The 23,675-nt window shown below is 34.5% G+C and overlaps 1 protein-coding gene across 15 annotated transcripts in view; it reads right to left on the bottom strand.

Annotated features, from left to right (window-relative positions):
* The window catches only part of Acbd6 (acyl-CoA binding domain containing 6), a 148,697-nt gene that overhangs the window by 81,530 nt on the left and 43,492 nt on the right, over positions 1-23,675 (bottom strand). For 13 of the 15 annotated variants that reach the window (XR_007349984.1, XR_007349983.1, XM_015491741.2 and 10 more), the window contains one exon: positions 13,962-14,044. Coding sequence is in view for 11 of the 15 variants with exons in the window: in XM_015491741.2 (XP_015347227.1) it covers positions 13,962-14,044 (83 nt within the window). In the remaining 4 variants the exon portion in view is untranslated. Of the gene's footprint in view, positions 1-7,376; positions 7,448-13,961; positions 14,045-23,675 lie in introns of all 15 variants that reach the window. The other 2 variants (XR_007349981.1, XR_007349982.1) reach the window with 2 other exon arrangements.

The following is a 23,675-nucleotide window of genomic DNA, read 5'->3' as shown; positions in this document are numbered from 1 at the left end:
TAGGGATGGGGCTGGGACTCAGCAGTAGCGCACTTGCCTGGCATGTGTGAGGCACTGGGTTCGATTCTCAGCACCACAAATAAATAAATAAACAAATAAATAAATGGATAAAATAAAGGTCTATCAACAACTAAAAAAAAATTTAAAAAAATAAAGTAGAACATAGTCTTAAACAGGACTATAAAAGAACAAAAGAGAAACAACCCACTTTAAGCTGAAGAAAATGAGAAAAAGGAGGAAGCCATACTCAATTTGAAAATGTCTTGTTTTGCAGAAGTGAAAATGCACTTCTAGATCATTTACTCTGTAAAGAAAATATGGAAGACTGAACTCAACACTCCAGAAAGGAAGTCTGATTTTTAAAATCAGGGCTTCATATAATACCAAATCAGCTAAATTATCAACAAAAACACTATTTATGGGGCTGAGGTTGTGGCTCAGCGGTAGAGCACTTGCCTAGCATATGTGAGGCCCTGAGTTCGATCTTCAGCACCACATAAAAATAATAAGCAAAATAAAGATATTGTGTCCATCTAAAACTAAAAAAAAAAAATTTAAAAGACACTATTTATATAAAAAAAGCACATTTAGAGTTCCAACTTGGGAATAATAGGGACCTTCCTCTGGAAACTGGTCCTAATCCAATATCAGAGACCCCTCTAATTCAAAAGACATCAACCTCAAGCATGAGAGAAGGGACAGTGTTATTTTAAGTCATTACAAATAAATACTACCCACCAATTGTTTAATCTGAAAATATGGGGAATTGGTGGTGACACACAAAGGAAAGCAGGAGGATCCTAAGGATGTGGGCTACCCATACAGTAACATGCAAGGACTCTTCAGAGATGAGAGGATCTTCTGAGTGGTCCCTCCTTCTGATTCTAACTTTCAGTACATGTAATCTATGCTATGAGTACTAAAGGAGTAAACACAGTACAGACTAAAATTTTATTTTGCTTCACATATTTTCAATATATTTCTTAGATACATCATCTGTATCAATTATTTTGTCTTTGTATTTGAATATTTTGGAGGACAAGGGGCACTTGTCTATTTAAATGCCTGTTTACAGTATGTAGTTTATTATCACTGATTATGACAGGCAGTATAAAATACCTCAGGGTAGGGTGCATATGTAAATTAAATATAAAAAAGAAGTTTAATAAAATCACCACAAACGTGCTACAAAATTGAGTGTTTAATATAAAAAAAATAGAGGATACTCTTAGCCTTAATTGTTAAACATACGTTTTCATTTCCAAACCAAATTTTTGACTATTTTATTTGCCAGCAACCAAGCTGTCTTTATACAATGTCACCACCTAGTGGCCCAAATGGAGAAATATCTGGAGCAAAAGCTTTCCACACATCCTTTCTTGCCCCCAACAAAATCACACACATTGTACAAACTGAGTTCTTTCTCCCACTACATTTCCTTGTTGGAGCTCAAAACCATCTTTCAAGGCAGTAGTCTCCTCTATAGCCATACTTATCTTAAATAATATGTGCAAATTAATCCAAGCATTATGAAGTATTGTAGAGCCACAATAAAAATGTCAATGCCCTTCTACTCTTCTCACTATTTCTCTCTTATGATTCCTACTAAGTTATTTTGATTCCTCTCTGTTGAATATGAGTCTAAACAGTATATATGTTCTCTAGGATGAGTGTGAGTTATATTGGTAATACCACTTGCCTTAGGGATAACCCATTTTTTTCCTAGCACAGGACAAAATGTCTTTCTTTATATTACTCCAAAGTATTTAAAATTGACAAAAATATATTTATATACCTTAAGGGAAAAAAATCACTGGTTTTCTTTGAAATTCTTTTGAAATATAAGAATAGACATGAGCAAAAGGTGTGGGTATTGGGTGTGGCTATTTTCCACCCCATCATAGAAGGTCCAGATCCCTGTCCATTCCTAAAGATGTTATCTGTGCCATTTTCTACATAGACTTATTTTCCTATCATACACTGTTTCTCAAGGCAAGCCACACACAGCTCATTTAACTACTATTACGTAAAATTAAAAAGCACATTTATGGGAAGAGTTCAGAAATACCACTATTTAATAGATTATTCAACAAATATTTCAATTCAATTTTTTTAATCAACCAAATTGAAATTAGATACAAAACAGTATTTAAGTAAATAGATATTGGATGAGCATTTACTGATGCATGGAAACCTAAAGAAAATATCCACAAAAATATACTCAATATCTTCAAAAAATACAGATTAATTCATTAATTCCTCAAAGTAAGGGCTCTAGGGTAAAGACTTTTAAAGGGAAATGCAGGCATGGATTTAAGTGAAGCAGTTTCTAGCTCCTCAACTTCTCAATGAATTAATTTTTTTCCCTAAGCAGATCTACCTTAAACAGTTCCTGTAGTAAATATTTTATCACCACTCTCCTTTTCCACATTCTTACTACTCCAACACTCTCTTCTTGGTTTACAAAAGTAAGGTATACACCTCATTATTATGTAGTGTCCCAAGATAGAAAATGCTCCAGGGTACTAAATCAAGTGATACTTTTGGTAAAATCTGGTGTTAGAAGGCCTTCTATAACTGAGTTGATGAAGGAAGAGATGAAATAAAACAAAAAACAGACTTGATACTGAATTCTGATCGTTCCATTAAAAAAATTATTCAGGTTTGGGTGTACTTCAGTGGCTCAGCGCTTGCCTGGAATGTATGAGGCCCTGAGTTTGATCCCCAGCACCTGGGCGGCCAAAAAAAAGGTCTGTTTACAATAAACTTTTTCAAAGTCCCATCATCTTATTAATAGTCATCTTTTACTTATATTTGATGACATAACAACAAACTTATAAACAAAACTTACATACATTTAATAATACGTAACATATCAACTGTACAGAAATAGTAATTCTAGAATTATAAAATCAAATAAAAAATAAATGCTTAAAACTTTTAGATCACAGAAAATTAATCTTTGAAAATTCAATTTACATACATATTTTTGTAAATAATTATGACAATGTCACCAGACTATGCAGAAATATATTACTTCAAAATGAAAATTATCTAGAAATGAAAATATGAGATATAAAATTTCTGTTGAAGAACTCAAGTCAACTTTTTCATCAAGATCAGAATCAATTTTTATTTGAGTTAACTGAAGACTCACTCAATTGGAGGAAATAATAGAGATCCTGTGTACTCTTTGCCCCATTTTCCTTAATAATAACATGTTTAAAAATGGATTATCCTTATATTATCTAGATTCCATTAGAGTGATGTGTTTATTTAAAAATTGCATTATCTATAAAATGCCAGAAATTACATCCTTTGCAATCATTTACTGTTGAATGAAAAATTTTAGATGTTATCTTAAAAACTCTTAGGTCTCCTTCCATTTCTATGCAATTTCCCTTCTCTCTCCCTTTCCCTCCCACCTCTCGTCCCTGTTTAATGTTAATCTTTTTCTCATGCTCTTCCTCTCTGCTCTGTTCTTAGTTGCTCTCCTTATATCAAAGAAGACATTTGGCATTTGTTTTTTAGGGATTGGCTAGCTTCACTTAGCATAATCTGCTCTAATGCCATCCATTTCCCTGCAAAGGCCATGATTTTGTCATTTTTTAGTGCTGAATAATACTCCATTGGGTATAAATGCCACATTTTTATAGTCCATTCATCTATTGAAGGGCATCTAGGTTGGTTCCACTGTCTTGCTATTGTGAATTGTGCTGCTATGAACATCGATGTAGCAGTGTCCCTGTAGCACGCTCTTTTAAGGTCTTCAGGGAATAGTCCGAGAAGGGCAATAGCTGGGTCAAATGGTGGTTCCATTCCCAGCTTTCCCAGGAATCTCCATACTGCTTTCCAAATTGGCCGCACCAATTTGCAGTCCCACCAGCAACGTACAAGTGTACCCTTTTCCCCACATCCTCGCCAGCACTTGTTGTTGTTTGACTTCATAATGGCTGCCAATCTTACTGGAGTGAGATGGTATCTTAGGGTGGTTTTGATTTGCATTTCTCTGACTGCTAGAGATGGTGAGCATTTTTTCGTGTACTTGTTGATTGATTGTATGTCCTCCTCTGAGAAGTGTCTGTTCAGGTCCTTGGCCCATTTGTTGATTGGGTTATTTGTTTTCTTATTGTTTAATTTTTTGAGTTCTTTGTATACTCTGGATATTAGGGCTCTATCTGAAGTGCGAGGAGTAAAGACTTGTTCTCAGGATGTAGGCTCCCTATTTACCTCTCTTATTGTTTCTCTTGCTGAGAAAAAACTTTTTAGTTTGAGTAAGTCCCATTTGTTGATTCTTGTTTTTAACTCTTGTGCTATGGGTGTCCTATTAAGGAATTTGGAGCCTGACCCCACAATATGTAGATCGGAGCCAACTTTTTCTTCTATCAGACGCAGAGTCTCTGATTTGATATCAAGCTCCTTGATCCATTTTGAGTTAACTTTTGTGCATGGTGAGAGAAGGGGATTCAGTTTCATTTTGTTGCATATGGATTTCCAGTTTTCCCAGCACCATTCGTTGAAGATGCTATCCTTCCTCCAATGCATGCTTTTAGCCCCTTTATCAAATATAAGATAGTTGTAATTTTGTGGATGGAAATGGAAGGAGACCCTCATTGTTATACAAAATTACATATAAGAGGATGTGAGGGGAAAGGGGAAAAAAAACAAAACAAGGGAGAGAAATGAATTACAGTAGATGGGGTAGAGAGAGAAGATGGGAGGGGAGGGGAGGGGGGATAGTAGAGGATAGGAAAGGTAGCAGAATACAATAGTCACTAGTATGGCATTATGTAAAACAGTGGATATGTAACCGATGTGATACTGCAATCTGTATACGGGGTAAAAATGGGAGTTCATAACCCACTTGAATCAAATGTATGAAATATGATATGTCAAGAGCTTTGTAATGTTTTGAACAACCAATAATTTAAAAAAAATATAAAAAAATAAAATCTTAGATAAGTGGAAAAAAAAACAAACAACAACAACAAAAAAAAAAACCTCTTAGGAACTACAAAGTGATTTTTTGAATGCCACTGTCCTTACCCAAAATTTTACAGAGTAGAGGCCAAAAGCAAGTAGAAGGCTACTCCAAAAGGATGCTTAGAAAATCATACACAGATAAGGAGTTGATATTTAAAATATATAAAAAACCTCAAGAGCAAGAAAACAAATAAACCAATTTAAAATTGGCAAAGGATCTGAACATTTCTCAAAAAAAGGAGATGAATAGCCAACAGATACATGAAAAATGCTCAAAATCTCTATTCCTCACAATGAAATATCACTTCATACCTGTCAGATGGATTACTATCAAAAAGATGAATGAAAACAAGTGTTGGTGAGGAGGTAGAGACAAGGGAACCCCCTGCTAAAAGGAGCTAAAAGGACTTTACAGAGATGGGTTACATTCTTTTTTTTTTTTTTAAAGAAAAAGAGAGAGAGAGAGAGAGAATTTTTTCTAATATTTTTTTTTTCAGTTTTCGGTGGACACAACATCTTTATTTTATGTGATGCTGAGGATTGAACCCAGCGCCCCGCGCATGCCAGGCGAGTGCGTAACCGCTTGAGCCACATCCCCAGCCCAGATGGGTTACATTCTTAATCACCAAGGTAACTCTCAAATCGATAAACAATCCAAAGGAAACATCACTGCCAGTGTAGTGATAAATGAAAGACTACAGTCTCTACTTTACCTGTGAAGCACATTTTTTTGTTGTTGTTGTTAAACAGTACTGGGGATGGAACCCAGGTGCACTCTACTACTGAGCTACATCTCCATCCGTTTTTATTTTATTTTGAGACATGGCCTCACTAAGTTGCCCAGGCTGACCTCAAATTTGGAATCCTCCTGTCTCAGCCTCCCATGTAGCTGTGATTACAGATGTGTACCACCACATCCAGCTTGTAAAGCACATTTTTAAGAAAACTAAATGGAAAAGAGATTTAATTTTAAAAATTTAATTAAAGATGTTCAGTATATTAATAGAGTAATAACTATTAAACCTAATTTCATTAATTAGAAATTAACAATGATTCCTTAAACATCTCAGGAACCAATATTACAATTAAGGGAAGTGACCTTGGGTAAGTAACCTAACCTCTCTGAATCTGTTTCCTCATCTGTAAAACAGGGATATTAAAAAAAAATCTACATTTAATAGGGTCATTCTGAAGATTAAGTGAAATAACATATAACATATTATCATTACTAGAATATAATAAGCAATCAACATATATTAGTTGTCATTATCTTAAAAATTTAGTATATGTTATAAGCTAGGGTCATTTTCATATCTTGATATAACACTGTCAATCAATTCATCCATCAAATATTAATTAGATCTTCAAAGAAAAAAAAGCCAATGGGAGTAGAGAAGTGTGAACAAAAGCTAAAAGGAAAACTAGTATGAGATGAGATAGCGAGGGGCCTTGTTCATATTATTTGTAACAGTGTCTCTTGTTATTGCAAGGGACATAGTAGCCTCATAACTACATGTACCTTTATATGTGCACACACATACACACATCACACTTGGTGAACAAGTCCAAGTGCCTAGTTCTTCACATGTACTGTATTCATAAAATACATAAGAGAGAAGGGAAAACTGGAAGGATAGACAAGACAGAGAAAAATGTAGGGAAGGGAAAAGAAGAAAAAAAGGACTAAGAGGAGTGGATGATGGTTTGGGTTGATGAATGACCCCTTGTTCAGAAAGGGCTGTTGATCTGCAAACAGGTGGATTTGCCTATATGCTTGGTTGGCATCATGACACTGAGCACACAGAAGCTCAATGAAGCACATTAGAAAAGGGTGAATCTGAGAGCCAGGAGACTCTTACAACAGTTACTGTTTATGTCAAGACCTGCTTGTCCCAAGGGACCCATTTTCACATAATCTATAATTATCTCTTTGCTTTAATCGCCTTGTCATTCCCGAGGCTCTCATGGGCACTGGAAGAGGAAAAGCTCATTAACTAAACCTTTTCTCCTCTCTCCAGCCACCCATGGCTTTTAATTGCTTGGTGTGTTATTATCTAGAAGAGCAACTGGGATCATTTTCATAAGAAAGGGAGGTAGAGAGGAGGAAAGGAGACATGAGTCCCTGAGGTATGCACCACAGACAAACCTTTGCTTTCTCAATTATTTATGCCAGCTGAGGTTTTACAGGCTGAATAAATCCATAACTCAAGTTCATTTTGAGCAGTCAGATCCTGGAGGGGGAGTTGCCCACTTGCCTATACACACTTGTGTAGTCCTCAAAGAATAACCAGAATGTAACAAGACATATGTCATCCAATTTATCACCTATCACCAAAGTGTTAACACAATGTTGATCATAAGCAACACAGTGAAATAGGAAAAGATTATATTACCACCAACCAAACAGATGGAGGGAGGCTCTGAGTGCTAAGGACAGTACAGTGATGTCCCAGAACAACTTAACCTGTTAAAAGAAAAAAAAAAAAATCCAAACACTCATTTTTGAAACCAAAACACATATTCTTTCTTTTTTTTTCCCCCAATACTAGGGATGGAACTCACAGCCTCACAGAAAGCACTCTACCTCTAGGCTGCCCTGCAGCCCTAACACACATTGCTGAAGCTTCAGATTCTTTAAATACATTTGTTAAAAACAGTTTTCTCAGGGCTGGGGTTGTAGCTCAGGGTTAGGGCACTTGCCTAGCATGTCTGAGGCACATGTCCTCAGCACCACATAAAAATACATAATTAATATAAAGGTACTATGTCCATCTACAACTATAAATGAAAAAATAAAGTGAAAAAACTAGTTTTCTATCTAACAAAGTTAAACTGTTTAAGCAGAATATTATAACATCTAACTTTTAAGTTACAATAAAACTATATGTTACAGCTTTTAATCTAATCACAGCTCTTTCAGGAAAATTTTACAGTACAATTTATGTATAAATGACAAATTTTTATGCTACTATCATTCCAGCTTATATTTTAACCAAGAATATAAAATTAAAATATAAAACAATCACTTTCATTCTAGTTTTTTATATTACATTCTTCATGATGAATTAACCAATGGAAAGATTTTTAAAAATTTTCCAAAATCAATTATTATTTAAAAACTGAAAGTTTATAAGGCAATGATGAAAGCATCTCTTTGAAATTCTACAGGCTTTTGTGTCTGACCACAAGCAGTGACCTCTGGTATTTTTTGCCAAAACACTTCATTTGTCTCACAGAGCAACTAATCAATTCCAGAGCCCATCAATCATTTCAGTTGTATACTAGTCTGGTCCTGCTTAGAGAAGGTCCAGATGGCTGCCTGTGTAAGTGGAATTAATAAAATTCTGATAGATTACAATGTATCAAACTACAAAATACTACAGGGAAGACCAAATCTTATTGCAGGTTGGTACTATATGCTCTTCATTTACTGTATTTTTAATTCTTGCCCTAATGTCTAAGCGTATGTGCCAATGTCTAGATTAAATATAAGTATATAATTTACCCAAAATGATTTCCTTTTTTTTCTGGTACCAGATATTGAACCCAGAGGTGCTTATCCACTGAGCCACATTGCCAGACCTTTTTTAAAAAAATTTTGAGATTGAGTCTCGCTAAGTTGCTTAGGGCCTTGCTAAGTTGCTGAGGCTGGCTTTGAACTTGTGATCCTCCTGCCTCAGCCTTCCGAGTCGCTAGGATTATAGGCCTGTGTTACACTGTCTTCCCAAAATGATAATTCTTAAGTGTGTCAATATATACATATTGGTGAATCATTTGACTCTCTGCAAAACCCCATGCTTATTATTATGGTGCTTTCCCTGCCCACCTCCAAAGTGTAAATGAGTCACAGCTGATCTAAAAAGAGGTAACCGCTGAGCACAGTGGTGCATGCTTGTAATCCCAGCAGCTAGGTAAACTGAGACAGGAGGATAGAGAGTTCAAAGCCAGCCTCAGCAAAAGCAAGGTGCTAAGCAACTCAGTGAGACCATTTCTAAATAAAATACAAAACAGAGCTTTGGATGTGGCTTAGTGGTGGAGTACTCCTGAGTTCAATCCCAGGCACCCTCTAACCACTCGCCGCCCACAAGCTCCGCCCCCCCCCAAAAGAAAAGGTAAATGTGAGTTATGTGTTCTGTTTTTTGTTTGTTTGTTTTTTGATACCAGAGATTGAATTCAGGAGTGCTTAAACACTGAGCTACATCCCAGCCTGTCTTTATATTTTATTTTAGAGACAGGGTCTCACCACATTGCTGAGGGCCCTGCTTTAGTTGCTGAGGCTGGCTCTGAACGAACAATCTTCCAGCCTCCGCCTCCAGAGTTCCTGGGATTACAGGCATGTGTCACGGCACTCAGTGTAAGATTTGTTACACCAGTTTCTACAGTTCAAAACAGATTTAATAGCTATTTTCTTTTGCAAAAGCAAATAATTTGTATTTAGTTTGATAACCAGATGGACCTGTAATTTCAGTTACTAAGTTCAGCCCTGGGGTCTCCTCTGGAGGACTTCCTATGCTGACTAACAATACTAATGAAAACTTATAGTTACACAGCAACTTATTTTGTACAAGAAACTGTTCTAGAATGCATTCATATAATCCACATAAGTACCAATTTGAGACAATACTATTATTATTCTCTTTTAGAGATACCAAAAATTGCTCAAGGTCACAGTTAATGAGTGGCAGAACCAGCATTCAAATGCTGGTGACCTGGCTCCATAATTTTTTGTACTTAATTAGATTCACACTGTACCCCTTCTATTATATTACAGAACAATTAGCTAGCTTCAGAATGAGAAATCAGCGTCAGGACTCTGGGATGTTAATACTGAGTTCTGTATCTGTGACATCTTATCCTGAAAGAGTGGAGACAAAGATCAGAACCAAAACAAATCAAGAAGCAAGCTCAGAATTGGCCCCAGTTTATATTAAAACTCAACCGGTTATGACATTTAGTCTAAAAGCTGTGCACAACGTAGAGAAAGTATCAACAGACATTTAATGAGTTAATATGTTTATGAATCATCTCAGAATAAATATAATGAATTACATAAAAAAACCTCAAAACTCAACTGGACCCTTAACTCGTCATCTATACTGTATATTAACCAGGAGAGCTGCCAGAACAATGGAACCTAAACCCAAACAAATGGATTTATTAGATACTACTTTCCCTGACCTTTTCAAATGTGAAAACAATTTGGAGTTAGTGTATTAAATTATCCAAAATAGATCTTCAAAATGCATTGTTTTACATCCTTTTAAAAAACAATGGTTCTATAGGAAAAGGTTTTTTTGTTTTTTTTTTTTCCATCCAATTTTACCATTTGATGTTTCTAAAACTTTAAAACCTATTGTGTGGGCTTTCACTTCAGCTGAACATAATTCTGCCAAGAATTGGCAATTAATATCAATTAAAGCACAACTTCCTTTTAGAAAAATAAAACACCTGATACCATATTCCACCCAAGTATAAGCAAAATCTGATCACATAAACTTTAGGAAGCAGCCTGTCTTCAGTGTTGTAATTGCATTCTGTGACTGCTTTAGAAACCATAAGAACTACATATGGTCTTTCACTAGGATAATCCAACATCTCAACATAGAAGAATTTTTATTATGATCTACTTTGTTATAATTGGATTTCATTATACTAATAAAATGAATTCAACTAATAAGAATATGACTAATTGTGATTTCTGATCTACTTTAATAATAATAACATTACTGTTTGCAATAGTTAAAAGGCTTTCAATGGTTTCTCACACGCATGTTTCCTACTGTTTTATATCTCAGTATGTCCCAGAACATAGGGATTTAGAAGATAACATAAGAAGACTAATATCTAGATGACATAATGAAGCAAAGTCAACTCTAACCAGTTTGCCTGTAGCAAAAGTCCATATTTCACTAGATCAATTAATCTTTATTAAAGAGACTTATATGAAAATGCCCAAACTACTAGGACATAATAATTTAAAGTGAAGAAGCTGAGAAGCACAATATCCACAATATTTTGTCTCACTGTAGATTCACAGTAAATGTGTGTTGAGCTGAATTAAAATCTCTACGTTAGGGCTATGGATATGGCTCAGTTGGTAGAGGGCTTGCCTAGCATCCACAAGGCCCTGGGTTCAATCCCACACACCACACACACACCCCCCAAAAAATCTATAAAAATAAACTATACTAGTCTTCATTATTTTTCATGATCAAGATTCTAAATACTGAATCTAAATATTGAAGTAAATCTAACAGTCACTTCTTTAAGAAGTGGGTGAGGAATGAGGGTAAGATTAACACTTTCAAAATAGTTTACCTCAGGATTACACTCACCCAGATTTCTACTCTCAGTTCTGATACACTTCACATTCTGTAGGGCTACTGTGATCAGTCATGTCACTAGACATTTCAAAAGAAACTGAGAGATCATTTTGGAAACACTGGAATCTGGAAGCCCTTAAGAAAATTAGCACACACATATACATAAATAAAGATCATTATTATTAAACACAAGTGATTTATATTGTTAGGAAGTTAGGCTTAGTGTTTTTTTTTTTTTTTTAAACAAAGTCAAGAAACTCTCATTTATCTATACAACTACGGAAGGAAAACAGCCTTTCCTTTCCTAGTTATTTAAATTTTTTGGATTATGTAGGAAAGGAGCTGAGACAGGCATACCACAGGAAAACAAGCCAGCAGCACTCTGTTTTATGACATGTCCCCTCGGCTACTCATCGGTCAACTCCTTGAGGAAAGCCTTTGTCTGGGCATACCTCCGAAGCTCAGGGCATTTATTAAGTTTTGGGAATTTCCTCAGGTAGTAGAAACACAGAGATGAAGAAAGCATGATCCTTGCTCTCAAAAACTAAGTTAACGGACAGGATTAATTATTTTAAAAAAACTGTAACTCAGTGTGGCATAATGTGGTAAATATTATACAAAAGTATAAGCAAAAGATTATAGCAAAATAGAGAAGAAATGACTACCTCCTGTTATCTAGAAAAATGACTCTTACATAGCTTGATTTGAACATTTAACAAACTTTGATTAGTAGGTTAAGATTCTAAGATGCCATTTTTTATAAGACTCTAAAGACAGAATCTGCAAATTAATAAGCCTCAAATACTTTCTGGGTATAAAAAGATTGAGGGAAGGGTTAAACTCTGAAAATGTTCCTTCAGTCTTTAATGGGCTCCTCAGTGTTCTCAGGGTCCACCATAGGGACTGGAATTAGCAAATGCATTCCAGGTCAGTAGCAATCCTAAAGGATGTCTTTATTCCCCCCTCAAATCTCCATCAGCCTCCCCCCATCTTATCCTGAATAAGCATTTAATCTAAATAAAAAGGGGGTGCTTGCTATGCAAGTAGATTCAAGACAGATCCCCTCGTATTAACCGACTGCCTGGTCAACAATTGGAAACCATGAGCATTTCAAGCTTCTGATTTTAAGAGGTACCAGTAACTTCTCCCTCTTACAATGCTACTTGGCAGTTCATAGTGCTGCTTCTTCATGTTAGATAAGCTCCTTTCTGTAAGCAAGAAGCATACATTTTTGGTACAATTCCCTCTTCATTCTATAAAGATAGATATTTCCCTTCAATAAATTTAGGTGAAGACAGTTTTCCACTTGAAACATTTATTACATGTTAATGAATAAGAAAAGGAACAGTTGATAACTTGAAAAGAGTAACAAAGCAAGAAGTCCTTTTTTTTTTTTTTGGTAGTTGTTTAATTTGAAAAGAAACAATCTTAGAAGAAAGTGTCTCATGACTCCTTAAAGTAGCAGTAGAATCCTTTCTGATTTACATACAGTGCTGAAAAAAATTTATCCATGAAATTCTATACATAATTAAAGCTTTGTTAATAACATAATATTTAAAAATTTTTAATTGTGGTAAAAACAACATATAGCAAAGTTTACCATTTTAGCCATTACTAATTGTCCAGTTCTATAGTATGAAATATATTCATATTGTTGTGCAATCTCTAGAACTTCTCCATCTCGTAAAACTGAAATTGACCCATTAAATAACTTCCCATTTCCCACTCCCTCCAGCTCCTGGAAACCACTCTTCTACTTTCTATTCCTACAAATTTTACTACTATAGGTAACTCAGTAAGTATACAGTATTAGTCTTTTTTGTGACTGTCTTATTTCACTTAGTGCAATGTCTAAAGGTTCCTATTGTAGCATCTGTCAAAATTTCCTTCCTTTTTAAGGCTGGATGATACTCCACTGTATGTATATACTAAATTTTGTTTATCTATTTGCCATTGGACACTCTGGTTGTTTTCACTTCTTGAAAATAGTAAATAGTACTGCTATGTATATGGGGGTACAAAGAAGTCTTTGAGATTCTATTTTTCAATTCCTTTGGACATAGATCCAGAAGAGGATTTGCTGGATTATACGGCAATTCTAATTATACGGCAATTATTTTTTATGTTTTGAGGAAACTACACCCGGTTTTCCATTGTGGCTGCATTATTTTACACTCCAAGATAACTTTTGGAGGGAATTAAATGAGTTTTACCTAGAATTATTAGTCTAATTAGAATTATAGTAAATTATCAGAATTAGAATCTTTATAAGAAATAGTATTTTGAGGAAAATTAACAACAAAAATTCACAGTTTTAGATTGTCTGAGACATAAAACCCTGCTTTACCAACCAGGTGGGAAAGGCACTGACTCAGATCCTGATGATAAGTGATAAGTGATAATATTTTCACTGTTCAGACACTTTGGCACTAGTTCAGACACTTATTGATTTTAAAGATTATACACTACAGAATTCTTTCCGGCCATTTATTATCCTACTAGAGATAATACCAAATTAGTTTCATGTTAAGAAAAAAGTACTCTACAAATTAAAGATTTCAAGATTAAAAAAAAAAACTTGAACACACACATACACACAAACACATACCCACACATATGTAGATTCGTATTATCAAAGATCACAAGAGAAATTACCTGATGGTTTCTTCATGATATAGAGAACTAACAACTGGCCCACCAAAACCACTATTTGCCTCTTTTCCTTTCTTCTCTGGTATCTGTGGGAGGGGAAAAAAATGAAAAAAAGGCATACAGATTAAAGCAAAGTATATTTAAGCCAGTTGTAAAACATTAATTTGCTTAAGGAAATACCAGAACTTCTATTCTCAACCATTTCTTCAGGTTGTAAGAATAATTTTAAGGTGGTACGAGAAAAGCAACAGGATCCTCCGGTCAGCAACAGAATAGGTACCCACTGGTTATTTAAGGTCATTCAGTTTCACTTTTTGGAGCCACCTAAAAGCAATCCCCTAGGTGACTATGGGATGACGTTCAATGTTGAAAACATGGATGTTTATGTGAAAGCATGAAAATGAAATATAAATACTAGACATGAATGTGATCAGGAAAATCATATCTAGATTTATAAAATTAAAGTTTACAAACAAGAACTAAACTATGGTAAAATTTCAAATTCAATCATAAAGAAAATATTTTTAGGTAAAAAGAAAAAAGTAGAGAAGGTAGAAGAAAGAGGAAAAGAGGTTCAGATATATTTTAAAAAAAAAAAAAAAAGGAAAAAGAAAAAAAGAGCAAACTACCATGGAAACATTTTCTAAAATCAGCACACAGAAGTTCAATCCATGTTCTCATGATTAGCATCCCTGGCCTTCTTTACTATCACAGTGGACCAAGGACTGAGTACCTCAAATCTCTGAAGGAACCAAGAACAGCCCTGGATTTCTGGTTTGGTCAGGTTGTTATTCAGGACAAGAATGGTGATTTACTAGTTCTTTACATGTCAGGGATGAAACAGTAAGCTCCATTATCTTTTTTTTAAAGAGATTTTAAAATGGGTGGGGGAGGGGACTTTTTGTTACCCATCTATTCAGAACTTCTAGTACTTTTTATTCCTTTACACAGGTCCAAATTTTCATTCTGAAGTAATTTTCCTTTCACCTGAGGAAAGTTCTTTTAACATTTATTGTACTGCAAATCAAGCTTTTCTCTACTTCACAGGTTTTCATCAATGTAACTAACATCTTGACAAAGTTAAATCTTCTAATTCATGAAAACAATCTGTATTTCCACTTATTTAGGTTTTTGTTTTCAATATAGTTTTCACTCTACAATCTTTCACCTCCTTGGTTAAAATTATTCTTGAGTATTTTATTCTTTATTATCTCTGTTTTGATTTGCCTGAAGTATTTTGCCCTCACTTTTTTTGTATTAACATGAGATTCATATAACATAAAATTAACTACTTGAAAGTGTATAAATGAGTAGCATTAACATATTGACAATGTTGTGCAACCACCACCCCTATCTAAGTGGGATATTCATCATCCCAAAGGAAACTCTGAACCCATAAGCAGTCTTCCCCCACCCCATCCCCCAAACACTGAATCATCAATCTACCTTCTGTCTCTATGGATTTATCCATTCTGGATATTTCATATAAATGGAATCATGTATAATGTGATCTTTTACCTCTGGCTTCTCTTGCTTAGCATGTTTTTAAGGTTCATTTATATTATGGCATGTTCTTCATTCCTTTTTATGGTTGAGCAATATTCTATGCTACATATATACTACTACCACATTCTATTTGTTCATTCATCAGTTGCTGGACATTTGGATTGTTTGCACTTTTTGCCTATAGTGAATAGTGCTGCCATGAACATCTGTGTACACGTATTAGAGCACCTGTTTTCAATTCTTTTGAGTATATATCTTAGGAGTGGAACTGCTGGATCAGATGGTACTAACTTTCTGAGGAACTACCAAACTCTTCCACAGTCACTGCAACATTTTACATCCCCTTCAATAATATAAGATGCTTTCTTCACATCCCCACCAATACTTATTGTTATTTTTATAAAATTATAGTCATCCTACTGGGTATGAAATGGTATCCCACTCTGGTTTTAAGACACCTCTCAAATGACTAATATTTCATATGATTATGGGCCATTCTTTTTGGAGAAATATCTATTTACATCCTCTACCCAGTCATTAGTTGGCTTGCCTTTGGGGAGTTACTTACATGTTCTGGATATTAGATCCTTGTTGAATATACAATCTGCAAATATTCTTCCCATTTCTTTTCACTTTCTTGACAGAGTCTTCTGAACAAAAGTTTTTAATATCTATGTAATCTTATTTGTTAATCCTTTCTTTTGTTTCTTGAGCTTATGCTGTCATATCTAAGCAGCCATGGTCAAATCCAAGGTTTATTAAGATCTACTCATATGATTTCTTCAAAGACTTTTATAATTGTAATTTTATTAATTAAGCTGAGGATCCATTTTGAGCTATTTTTATGTGTATGTTATATGACAGGAATGCACCTTCATGCTTTTGCATATGGATATCCAATTGTCCCTACATTGTTAAAGAGATTATTCTTTCCCCAATGAATGGTTCTGGTATCACCCTTACTGAAAATCCATTGACCATAAACCTGAGAGTATATTTCTAAACTCTCAATTCTATTCCATTGGTCTATATGTTTACCCCCCTGCCAGTTCCACACTACTTAACTGTGGCTTCGAAGCTTCCAATTTTTTTTTTTTCCAATACTGTTTTGGCTATTTGACACCCTTTGTAATTCCATATGAAGATTAGCTTTTCTATTTCTGGAAAAAAAAAAAAAAAGATGGGTAGATTTTGATAGCACTGAATCCACACAGATTTGGGCTTAACTAACATCTTGACAAAATTAAATCTTCTAATTCATGAACATAATATGTATTTCCACTTATTTATGTTTTTGTTATCAATATAGTTTTCACTACACAATCTTTCACCTCCTTGGTTAAAATTATTCTTGAGTATTTTATTCTTTTGTGCCACTATAAATGGAAATATTTATCTTCATTTCCATTACTGGAGAGTCCACTGCTGGTGTATAAAAACACAATAATTTGTGTATGTTGTTCTAATATCTTGCAAATTTGCTAAATTAGTCATCAACTCTAGTAGTTTGTGAATTTTCTGAATTTTCTATATATAGGATCATGTCATCTGCAAACAGATAGTTTTTACTTTGGCCTTTCCAATTTGGATGCTATTTAATTCTTTTCTTAGCTTGAATTTACAGTACAATATTGGGTTCAATGGTGAAACCAAGCACTCATGTCTTATTGCTAATCTTTGGTAGAAAGGTTTGAATCTTTCAACACGGAATACGATGCCACCTCTGAGTTTTCCATATAGGCTCATTATCACATTAAACAAATTTCACTTTCATTTTTGAAAGCTATTGTAACTGGGTAGAAGATAACAGACTGATAGTCTTTTCCTTATGATGTCAACCTGTTGACCTCAGACCTCTGTAAAGAAATCTGGTGTAGTTCTACTTTTGTTCCTGTCTCATGTTTTTTTTTTTTTTTTTGGTCTGATTGCTTTCAAGCTTTTCTCTATTTCACAGGTTTGCCCCCATGTAATGAGGATGACGTGGTGTTGGTATATGGTTTCATTATGTTTCTTTCTTTTTTAAATTTTTTATTTATATATGACAGTGGAATGCATTACAATTCTTATTATACATATAGAGCACAATTTTTCATATCTCTGGTTGTATACATAGTATATTCACACCAATTCGTGTCTTCATACCTGTACTTTGGATAATAATGATCATTACATTCCACCATCATTAATAATCCCCTGCCCCCTCCCTTCCCCTCCAACACCTCTGCCCTATCTAGAATTCATCTACTCCTCCCATGCTCCCTCTCCCTATGTTTGGGGTTCAGTGAAGCTTCTTGGATCCATGGGATTTTAGCAGGGATTCTCAACAAGGGGAAACTTTTAGTCCTCCCTGCCAACCCTCCAGCATCGCTGCCACCTCCCCACCCTAGACATTTGGCAATATCTAGGGTAGTTTTTGTTGTTACAACTAGGCAGCACTGTTGGCATCTAGTGAATCAGAACCAGGGTTGCTGCTAAATGTCATATTTTGCAAAGAATAGCCCTCTACAGCATTGAATTTTCTGACCCCAAATAGCAATGTTTCAAGATTGAAAAACTCTGGTGTATAGTTTTTAGCAATGTTTAGAATTTATGATATTATTCATTATTATTAGTTTTTGTTTTCTCCTCTCACTGTCTTTCTGGAATTCCAAATATATGCTACTTTGCTTGATATTTTCCCATAGCTCAATGGATTTTCTTCATTTCTTGGTTAGTCTTTTTATGCTCTGTACCTCATTTTGATTAGTTTCACTTCAAGTTCACTGATCTTCTCTAAGCAAGGCCAAAATGCTGTTAATCCTCTCATATATTTTCACTTCAGATAATGTATTTTTCCATCTCCAGAATTTTCAGCTTGGGTTTTTTAATCTTCCATTTCTCTGTATTTCGCTCATGTTTTCACCCACTTTCTAGAACAAATAAGAATGTATTTATCGTAAGTGTCTTCATGTCTTTGGTATTTCATCACCTTTTCAATTTGGCATCTGCATTTATGAATAGGTTGTTCTCCTGTGTCATATTTTCCTGCACCCCCCCTTCCTGCTTAAAAGTCTGTCAAGCCAGGCATTGTATATTTTCAACAATGTTTTCTGGATTTTTCTGTGTTCCTTTAAATTATATTGGTCTTTATTTTGGCATAAATTCCTTGGTATCAGTCTGATCCTTTGGAATCTCATTTTTAAGCTCTGTTAAGGCAGAAGAGCAGTCTTTAGTGTAGGGCTTAATTTAGCACTTACTACTAAGGTGAAACCTTTCTGAGACCTCTACCATACATCCCATATATTTTTTTGCACTCTGACTTGTAGAAACAAAATATGCTATATCAGTTCCAGGAATTGTACAACCTACTGTTTTTCTGTGATTCTTTCCCCAGACTGTTAGTTTTCTTCTCATAAACACAGAGACTAGTATTCAGCCAAAGGGATCAAACATAGATCTCTGGAACTCTCTATCTAGGAACAACTTCTAATATTTGGCCCTACAAATTCTAGCTCAAATCAGGGAGATTGCCAGGCAATTTTGGGTTCCCCTCCATACAGAATAGCTTGGAAAAAATGCTTCCAGGCAATCTACTTTGGCCACCTGTAGAAATTAGCTTGTTTCCCTTCTCTCATAATTTTACATTGCTTGTAGTGCAACATCCAAAAATTACTGTTTCATCACTCATTGCAGCTATGGATCTGGTTTTCTTCTTGTTTTAGGCAAAGGGGTAAATCTTGTCCCTATTATTCTACCATGCTCAGGAGCAGAGACGCCACAAACATTAACTTTAAAGCCATCATACTATTCCATATACTTAAACCATTAACTGACAATTAATTGTATATTTAAGTTATTTTCATTGTCTCATTCATAGACAAAGATATGATGAATACCTATATGCATAAGAAATAAGGTAGTTTAATTAAAATCTTAAGGGAAAAATTTGACTCCATAATTTATTATAATATATTCTAAGTACATTCATTCTTCATAGGATTAGGTTCTCTTTCGAAGGTAACTACACAGATATATTTTTGTTAGAATATGTAACAACATTTTGGGGGAATAAAAAGATTGTAATTTAGCAACTATTTTAAAAACAGATACTGTTTTTAAAATAATCTGCCATTGTTAGAGTGAATTCAGAATAAAGCTGCCAAAGATGCTTTAGTTTTCTTTTCCATTCACTTCATTATCAGAGGGGGTAAACTTTGAAGCTACTTTACCCTCTTGATTTCCACTCTGATGAAATGTATCTCACAGAAACTTAGATGTTTATTCCGTTTTTCTCTACTCAAAATCCATTAAGTGATTTCTATGGTGCATCAGCAGTTAAATAAAGAGATTCCAATTTGGCAGCCAGTAGGATCAAATTTGCCCATTGCTACTGCCTCAGGCTGTATCATTTGCGACATTGAAATGCTCCTTTCCTCAAGGAGGAAAGGATAGCTGTTGGCTAAATTTCTACTACTTGACTCAGGCTACACCTTGGTTTCAGGGCTAAGATTTAAAATTTTTATGAAAATTTCTTCTCTATCTGTGAAAGCTTATATTCCAAAGATCCTCAGGGTACTATATGCAAAGAGGTTTCCTGCTTCTGTGTGCTTTTTCAGAATCTTTTTTTTTTTTTTACTAGCTTTATTGTCTGATTTGTTTAAAGGTTTAATTGTATGACTTTGTACAAATCAATTAACCTCTTACATTCTTTACTTCTTTTCTTTCATTTGCAAAAATGGGAATAAAGGGACCTACCTTGTATGATCATTTTTATGGATTTAAAATATATATGTAAAGAACAGTGGCACAGGGATGGAGTTGTAGCTCAGTGGTAGAGTGCTTGCTTCACACATGTGAGTCCCTGGGTTCGATACTCAGCATCACATAAAGAAAAAGAATGAAAATAAAGATATCGTGTCCATCTACAACTAAAAAAAAAATTAAAAGAAAAAGAACAGTGGCACAAATTGATCATTAAATAATAAGAATTATTAGCCAAAATATGGCTGTTTTTCTAAAGCCAGAGTGTCAGTACAACAGATGCCAGATATTTTGGTGGGGGAACTAGATAACATCAATTATAAGAGAGTATCATTATTTTCCGGAAAGCTAAGAAAGAAAAAATAAAGCCAATTAAATGTAATATAACATCAATTTTATTTGATTCGTTAATTTGATTCTTTTCTTTTTGTCTTTATTATCCTTCAATGTCCTACCTGATTTTGATTAAATTCCCAGTGGACTGCTCTCAGTGTTAGGATATCTATGTATTGGAAAAGAGCTTTGGCTGGTTGGGCAACTTTGGAAGCATAGAGCACAGCAGCTCTAGAGAATCTAACCATGAGCCCCTTTTACTCACCATGAATTAAAAGTATGCAAAACTCCTATAAGCCTTATCTGTTGGCTATTTTAGGTTTCTGTCATTCTTAGGACAAGAAGTTTTCTACTCCTTCCTTCTACTTCCTCCTACAGAAATGGCGTTAGCAGTCATCATTGTTTGTGGTCTATTTCTGTTGCCTCTGATCAACTTGTTGTGCTACAGATATTAACCAAGAACTTTTGGTTATGCTATTGTTAAGAAAAAATTGGGGACTTTGAAAAAACTGTGCTACAGCTACTACCACCTTGCCAGAAATCCAAAACCCATACAAATTTTGTGATGGAATGCATTAAAAATGAGAATAGGAATACTAAGGGAAGTAGATTAGTATTGCTAAACGAATCTTTTCCATTACTTTTGCCTTTATCCAAATATTACTAGAATACATGATTTCATGAAAGATAGGTAGAGCGACTGAAACGGCAAGACAAGTTTAATGAACACATAATTTGTGGCTTACCCAAGTTTTCTGAATACTATCTCAGCATTTTAATAGCTTCCCATACTGTGAATCCTAACTTCTCAAAGCAGAATTTCCAAAACCTCATTTCTCAGACTTATCTGCAGCTATGACATGCAAGCCCAGACTTTAGATTTCAAACAACTAAAGTACAAACATAGAATAAAGCAACATGTCACTGAGCCACAAGTCACACTTCTTGATTCAAAACTCAAACTTTGGTTGATATGGTCCCACCAGCAAAAGCAGGGCATATACCCAGATATGGTGGTGCATGTTTGTAATCCAAGCTACTCAGGAGACAGAAGGACTGCAAATTTAAAGCCAGTCTGGGCAACTTAGTGAGATTTTGTCTCAAAATAAAAAATAAAAAGTGCTAGGCATGTACTTCAGCAGTAGGTTGCTTGCCTAGCATGTGCAAAGCCCTGGGTTCAATTCCTATTACTTTGCCAAAAAAAAAAAAAAGTAGCATCTGTCACAAGCAAGACTTAGGTAACTAGATCAAATTTATATGAATTCATATTTAAATACAGAGAGTAATATTAATATCACCAGAAAATTCACAAATGGAATATTATCTATTGACCAATAGCTCTTTTTTTTTTTTTTGTAGTTGTAGATAGACAGAATACCTTTATTTTATTTATTTTTATACAGAACTAAGGATCGAATTCAGTGTCTCACAGGTGCCAGGCAAGCACTCTGTCACTGAGCTACAGACCCAGCCCTAATTAACAGCTCTCTAAATATAATATCTATAGCTTTGTTATTGCTTCTTTAAAAGTATATATTTGTGACCTTATCAGATATGAAAACCTGTAGGTTTAAAACATTTAACAAATATACAAAGATTAAAAATATCTGAGTCGGGTGTCTGCTGTAGGCGTTTTGTAGATATTCTTTATCAGATTAAGAAACTTTCCATTAACAACTGTTGAGAATTTTTATCTTGTCAAATCTTATTTTCTCAAAATAATCATATAATTTTTTCTCCTTATTTTATTAATACCACAAATCACTTTGCTTTTCCAAAGGTAAACTACCTTTACATTTCTGGAATTGATTCAATTTCTTCAAGATATGTTATTATTTTTATTTGCTGCTGGATCTGATTTAATACATTTTAAGAGCTTTTTCACTTATTTTAATGAGAATAACTGACCTGTATTTTCCTTTTTTTAAAAAAAAAAAACCGTCTTTGACAGAATTTTTTTTTTAAATATTTATTTTTTTAGTTGTAGTTGGACACAATATCTTTGTTTAATTAATTTATTTATAATGTGGTGCTGAGGATTGAACCCAGGGCCTTGCACGTGCTAGGTGAGCGCTCTACTGCTGAGCCACAACCCCAGCCCCTCTTGACAGATTTTTAAAAAAATATTTATTTCTTAGTTTTAGGTGGACACAATGTATTTATTTTACATTTATGTGGTGCTGAGGATCGAACCCAGTGCCTCACGCATGCAAGGCCAGCACTCTACCACTGAGCCACAATCCCAGCCGCATCTTGACAGATTTTTGCTGTCAAGCTTATTCTAGCCTTACAAAAAGAGTCTGGAAGTGTTCCCTCTTTTTCTATTATCCAGAAAGACTGGATAATACTGCCAATCATTATTTCTTCCTTAAACAACTGGAAGAAGCGATGTACCAATGAAACTGTTCTGACCTGAGTTTCCTCTGCAGTTAAGTTTTTAAATTAAAGATTCAATTTCTTTAATAAATGTAGACTATTCAGATTTTCCACTTCTTTCTGTCATGTTTAGCAATTTTTTTTCCTGAGAAATGTGTCCATTTTTCCTAAGCAACCAACTTATTTGGCTATAGTTACATACAAGATTTACTTATTAATTTTTGGATTTTTAAAGCTATTTGGTTATGTCTTTTCTCTCTTCAACAGTCATGTTAGGATTTTAATAATCTTTTTAAAAAAGCAACTTTGGCTTTCATTTTTTTTTTCAAGTACATATTTGTTTCCTATTTCACTGACTTTTCTTTAAATTTAACTTTTTTGTTCTTTTTTTTGTGGCTTCTTAAAATGGAAGCTCAAAGCTCTATATCCTTTCTGGGAATTCCAAACTATTCAAGAAAAAATTTATTAAGAATACATATTCAGAAATATTCTTAACTTTTAATGTATTATTTTAAAAAAAATTTTTTAGTTGTAGTTGAACACAATACCTTTATTTATTTTTATGTGGTGCTGAGGATCGAACCAGCACCTCACACTTGCTGGGTGAGTGCTCTACCGCTGAGCTGCAACCCCAGCCTCTAATGTATTATTATTTTGTAGCTTCCCATTTGAAAGAGAGATGTGTCATGTTTCTCCAAATAGGAAGTTCATGAATGCAAAGAAATGTCTCAAAATAAAAATTCCTACACAAGATTCTTCCTC

The sequence above is a fragment of the Marmota marmota genome, unplaced genomic scaffold, assembly GCF_001458135.2.
Source record: "Marmota marmota marmota unplaced genomic scaffold, marMar, whole genome shotgun sequence".
Taxonomy (NCBI): Eukaryota; Metazoa; Chordata; class Mammalia; order Rodentia; family Sciuridae; genus Marmota; species Marmota marmota.
Note: the sequence above shows the minus strand (reverse complement) of the source record. Positions and strands in the feature narration are given on the sequence as shown.